Below are 6000 nucleotides of genomic sequence, written 5' to 3'. Positions count from 1 at the left end.
CACATTCAAGGCAAGTGCCTGAGCCCCTTTCTTCATGGATAACAATTTCAGGAGACAATGCAGCAAAATAGTCTTCTTTTAAGAAATCTACGTAGAGAAGGAGTGAGAGACACATGTTTGAGAGTGAACAGGGCTTCTCCAGGGTTGACAGGCCAGTTTAGAGTCTCAAACAAGAGCCATGGGACCGCTGTGCACTGGGGACACAGGAGCCTCATTCTGTTCACTGTGCTCACTGGTGCTCACTCAATCCACGGGGGTGGGCTGTCCTCTGTGGCCCTGACTGTAGGGTGACTAGACTTTGCTGGATGGTCCCATCAGCTCTAACCAGGCCACAATTCTATTCATTAGGTTTCTAATAATATCTTCTGAAAGTTAAAAGGAAAATAAAGCAACCAAATAAAGTGAAACACTGATTTATTATTATTTTTTTTAAGATAATCTTTACAAAGTCACATTTAAAAAGGATCTTGCAGCCCCGTTTGATGATCCCACACTGGCCAGCAAACGTCACTGTGTGCCTGCCACATGCCGGGCACAGGGACAGTGTTGGCTGTGGAGAGACGCTTAGCGCTTCTTCCAGGTGAACTTCCTGCGGGCTCCCTCTTGGCCTGGCTTCTTCCGCTCCCGGACTCGGGGGTCAGCAGTCAGCAGTCCAGCTGTGGCACGAGAAGAGACACATTTAGGAAGCAGGGAAGGACGGGCTGCCTGGAGAGGGGATACTCCAAGGCACTGTGGTCAGGGGACCAGGCTCTGGGACTCCATAGCTGCCGTGTCTGCACTCCGGCAGAATGGACACCCCCCTGCGAGACCAACACCACCTGTGTTGTTCGAGTCTGCTTTCTTCATCCAATGCTAACCATGATGCTTTATTATTATTTTTAAACTTGTCCAACTGAAACCAAAGCTGCTCTTGGGTGGGAGTTGGGGGTAAACAACACACTTACTAGAGATCAAAATTAATGAGTACAAGGGGTAGAAAAAGAAAATCACATTGTACACTGCAGGATATACAAACTGTGTATTTGTACTAGACACAAAAGCTTGCATATATAAAATGTAATGAGCACATTTGAGAAAAGCTTATTTTTAATTGGGAGGACAATAATACCCCTTGATAGTTTGTGTCACAGACTAAAACTTTCAGGGCTGTTTTATCAGATTTCACTTATTGGAGAATAAAGGCAGTTTGACAGGAAATGTCCACTTTCCTCATCATGAGGAGTAGACTGTCTCAGCCATGAGAAAGTAACTCTTGAGCAATGGCCCAAAGAGAAGCAGCCCCATGATGGTGGGCAAAGACCGTGAGTAAAGACACTATGTCATGTATCCCAGGGATATGGCAGCTCCTGTATTGCACTTACAGAAGTGAAAATGGATCACAGTTTTCCATTGTTTTTCGTCTGCCAACCAACACTTCTCTCTGTACATAGGCTCAGGTATTTTGAGAGAGGTCTTTTAATAGCTGTAAACAAAGTCGAGCTACAAATATTTCCCACATACCTTTTGTACTTACTTATGCTTAAAGGTCACGAGTAAAACTACAGTGTCTTAGACAAAATGCAGGTGAGACCTGTTTACATTTTAGTGCTGACTATACGTTTTATTTGCTTTATATCTCCCCTATACGCATCATCACAGCTTAAACTAACAGACTTACACCCAAGAATAGTAGAGATGAGCACCAGGAGGTTGGCTCCATGGCTTGGAAGCCGGCCTCACATACTGGGGGAAAAGGCAGCTCAGATAGAGAAGGGAACACCAAGTAAAGGGTGCTTCGAGGACCCGCTCAGGAGGCGAGATGCGAGCTGAAAGTAGACTACAGACCGAACATGACGGCAACTCAATACCTACATTGTAAACCACAACACCCAAAAGGAGAGAGAGAGAGAGCAAAAGGCGGGGTGGGTGGGGGGTAGGGGCTAGGGGTGGTGGGCGGGATACTGGGTACATTGGTGGTGGAGAATGGGCACTGGTGGAGGGTTGGGTACTTGATCATTGTATGACTGAAGCATGAAAGTTTGCAAGTCTGTAACTGTACCTCATGGTGATTCATTAAAAAAAAAAGAAATTGTTAAATAAGGGTCTACCTGAGTATTTTCATGAGCAGACAGGAATAAAATTGTATTGTTTCAAAGCACAGGGGTGTTTCGAAGGCTTACAATACTCAATAGTGAAGACCACAGTTCTGCTGACCTACCCACAGCGTGCTGGCAGAACCCCAGTGGCCGGGTACAGGGGCCGGGGCACACGGGAGTGCTCAGGTGGAGCCTGAAGTGCTGGCCACACAGGCACGTGAAGCATGTGCTCCAGATCCCTGACCATCACCGGGCTCCACAGAGACCATCTCACCAACTCAGAGGGGAGCTGCAGGTCTGGAAGGGGTGGGGTGACCTGTGTAGGCGACAGTGATCAGCACCCATGGTGCTTCCTTCCCTCGGACAGTCGGGGCAGAGACTCATGGGAGCCGCCCCGACGAGGACCAGTGCTAACACAGTGCTCTAAGAACAAACAGCACAGGTTCTCTCCTACTACTTAGACTCCCTCTGGGCTCCAAGTGATAGGCCATGTAAAACGTGAAAAGAAAATAAAGTTTTGGAGCCAGGAAGAAAACTCGGTGGCAGAGCCCTGGCCTAGCAGGGGAAGCCCGGAGTTGGAGCCCCTGCACTGCTGCCTGCCCTCCCAGCTCCTCCGAGCATCACCACAAGCGGCTCTGCTGCCCCCTGAGCACTGCCAGGTCCAAACACTGCAGCGGGTGGCCTGAGCACTGGCCTGTCTGTGAGCACCTCCTGAGAGTAGCCCTGACCCCCCACCAGGGCACAAGGGGGCGATTCCTAGAAACTAAACTAAAAGAAAACTGAAGCAAACATAACCAAGAAAAAATGGAAGTCAATAATTTTGGAAATACCCAAATTATCACTAAATCACGTAATCCTTCCTTCAAATTTCTGTGATAAAACGAGAATCACCAATTCAACCGCTGAACGCAGCTGGCGTGGTACTTGTTTGCCAGACAGCGCGTGAGGTCTGGGGGCCCCCGGGAAGCTTCTCGACGCTGGGGGTGCTGCTTTATCTTGTGATTGTTCACTCACTTGGCAGGGGGCAAAAATGGAGCCTCCTCTCACGGCTGGAGAACATTAAAGGAAACCGCAGCACGCCCTTTCTTAGAGACCTTGTACGTGACACACGTGTGCACCTGTGTTTGTGTATACTACAATAGTTCACAGGCTGGAGCGATAGCACAGCGGTAGGGCGTTCGCCTTTTATGCGGCTGACCCGTGTTCCATTCCTCCGCCCCTCTTGGAGAGCCCGGCAAGCTACCGAGAGTATCGAGCCTGCACGGCAGAGCCTGGCAAGCTACCCGTGGCATATTCTATATGCCAAAAACAGTAACAAGTCTCACAATGAGAGACGTTACTGGTGCCCGCTCGAACCAATCGATGAGCAACGGGATGACAGTGACAGTGACGGTGACAATAGTTCACAAGTACTTTCTTGGGTCCAGGCAACCACAAGGAGAGTAACAGATAAACACAAAGAAGCCTCTCGCTCTGTCCGTGTTGCTGCCAACTGTCTGAGTTTGTTCCTAGAGCGGCAGAGCTGAGTGAAGCTGGAGGGATAGACACAGAGTGACCTCTCAGATCTCCCAGAGACGGGCCACACAGTGTGGCACCAAGAGCCAAAGGCAACATAATGGGGGATCAGACATGCACAAATGGGTTGGGGGGCAGGTGAGAGGGAGGGCAGTAAGGTGTGGTGTCAGAATAATGTTTATGAGAAACCGTTATTTTTATTACTACAACCCCCCCCCTTTTTTAACCCATGACTAAGTCACATCTGGTCGACAGCTCACCTTGTCTCATCCACTCGACCTCCTCCTCTGAGATGAAGCTGCACAGGGCTCTGGCCACGGCCAAGCGTATGGCGCCTGCCTGTGCCGCCCGCCCGCCGCCCGTCACGCGGCAACTCACGTCATGCATCCCCAGCCGGTCCAGGAAGTGAAAGGGAAACATCAGCTGCTCTCTGAAGCACAGGACAAGTATATGTTTTACTCCAAAGACACCCTTTTGTCTTATTTACTAGCAAGAGGGCAAGGGGACGGGTAAACTGGGCAAAGGGGGTTGGCTGCACCGTGACAGAAACTAGATTTTCAGTGGTAATCATGATGTATACAGAGATACTGCCTTCTCGGGTGATACGCCTAGATCTATGTGATGTTATAAACCAACTTATTTCGATTAAAAAAAATGATGGCTTTATAAAAGAGTCACACAACTGAATCAACTTTGCCCATTCTGCACAAGAAAATCACATCAAGGACATCAGTGTTGTTCCCTGCTGATCTACCACTGGACGAGCACAGGACACGCACATGCAACTGCCGTGTCTGGAGACTAAGGAAAGCTGAAGGGACAGGGAGCCACTGGGCACAGTCCTAGAGAGGCGCAGTGACAGAGTAGCAAGTCCCAGCAAGAAGACATGGTGATAGGGTGCCAGCTGGAGAACTTGGACCAGGAGAGCAAACACTGGATAGAGAACAGCAATGGGACAAGACCGGACCCTTGTATAAGGGAGGTGAGCAGACAATGATGAGGGACAGGACTTAGGACATTGTATAGTAGTCTGGGCACGGAAAGGTAGGATAAGTGACATCATATACAGGTAAAAGGAGATGCCGGGACATTGGGGAGGGACCCAGAGCCATCTACTTGAACTGCACAAGAAATTCTAACTTCTTCAGCATTCGAGCTTTGTCTGCAAAGCATTCATACGATTCTCAAGAACCCACCAGCTCAGCAACAGAAATCAGATGGAATCCTGAGTTTTAAGAAACTAATCTGACTTATTTCATTCTTTGTTGTGCATTCTGAAACCAATGAACAATTTTCTCATTTTGTTATACATTACTCCTATTACATCAAATTTGTAGCAGGTAACTTTGTGATACATAGTTCCATATTCTTATTACTTAAAATGTTCAACATATCTGCTTTATTATATGGTTAATACTGTATGAGGAATGCAATTCTTTAGTACAGGTGTCCAATTAAGAGCTGCTTTACTGGCTAACTGACAAGGAAAGGACTTTCCAAATCAGAAAGGCTACTGATCTTTGCATTCCAAAGTATCAGCCACATAAAAATAAATCTCTATCTCAGGCTGGAGAAACGGTACAGCAGGTAAGGTACTTGCCTTGCATGTGGCCAACACAGGTTGGATTCCTGGCATCCTACGTAGTCCCTAGTACTGCCAGGAGTGATTCCTGATCTAAAAGCCAGGAGTAATCCCTGTGCATTACCGGATATGGTCCAACATCAACAATAATAACAACAAGAAATAAATGTCTATCATTTAAGTAATTGTGTGAACATAGAATTTCTAGCGATATCAGGAAGACAACATTGCTTACACTTCCAAACACTTGCCTGCCCTAACTGTGTCAACAACAGTCTGACAGAAAGAACCAGAACGATGAATAAGAGTTGAACTAATTTGACATAAGCATCTTACAGAGTTCACCAATTTCAACTTTCTCCTCTAGAATAGGGAAGTGACCCGTAAGTATCTTACAAGGTCCCACAGCCAGGAAACAGAACTGGAATCAGGATCACCTGATTCTTGGTGCCTTGGTTTCAGCAGAGTCTAAGCTCCGAGCTGCTCATAAGGCAGTCATGGCCAGCGCGTCTGCGCAATCCCAAGTACTGAAAGCTGATGTAAACACATGGGTTTCCTGACGCTGGTAGCTTCCTGAAGCTAAAAATCATACCATAAATTGCAGTTATCTTCACAGTGCCCAGAAAAAGCTGGGTACACAGACAATTCTTGGTAAATGCCCAGTAAATTAAAATTAATGAGTAAGTTCTAAAGATATAATTTAATCATGAGATTAAGTCATAACTGAGATCTGCTACCACATTTTCAGAAGTACCTGAAAGCAAACTGACAGACAGGTTATTATCAAATGCCACTTCTCCTCACACTCCCCAATTCTTAAGCTCTTGT

At 47.1% G+C, this 6000-nt stretch overlaps 1 protein-coding gene across 1 annotated transcript in view; it reads right to left on the bottom strand.

The window, feature by feature from the left end:
* Positions 1-397: 397 nt before the first annotated feature.
* The window catches only part of MRPS9 (mitochondrial ribosomal protein S9), a 62243-nt gene continuing 56640 nt past the window's right edge, over positions 398-6000 (bottom strand). Inside the window, exons 10-11 of the mRNA XM_004617922.2 lie at positions 3851-4020; positions 398-656 (exon numbers count right to left, since the gene is read on the bottom strand). Coding sequence (XP_004617979.2) covers positions 565-656; positions 3851-4020 — 262 coding nt within the window. The 3' untranslated portion in view covers positions 398-564. The remainder of the gene's footprint in view (positions 657-3850; positions 4021-6000) is intronic.

This window comes from Sorex araneus, chromosome X, assembly GCF_027595985.1.
Source record: "Sorex araneus isolate mSorAra2 chromosome X, mSorAra2.pri, whole genome shotgun sequence".
In the NCBI taxonomy this organism is placed as follows: Eukaryota; Metazoa; Chordata; class Mammalia; order Eulipotyphla; family Soricidae; genus Sorex; species Sorex araneus.
This window is presented reverse-complemented; position numbering and strand designations above follow the sequence as displayed.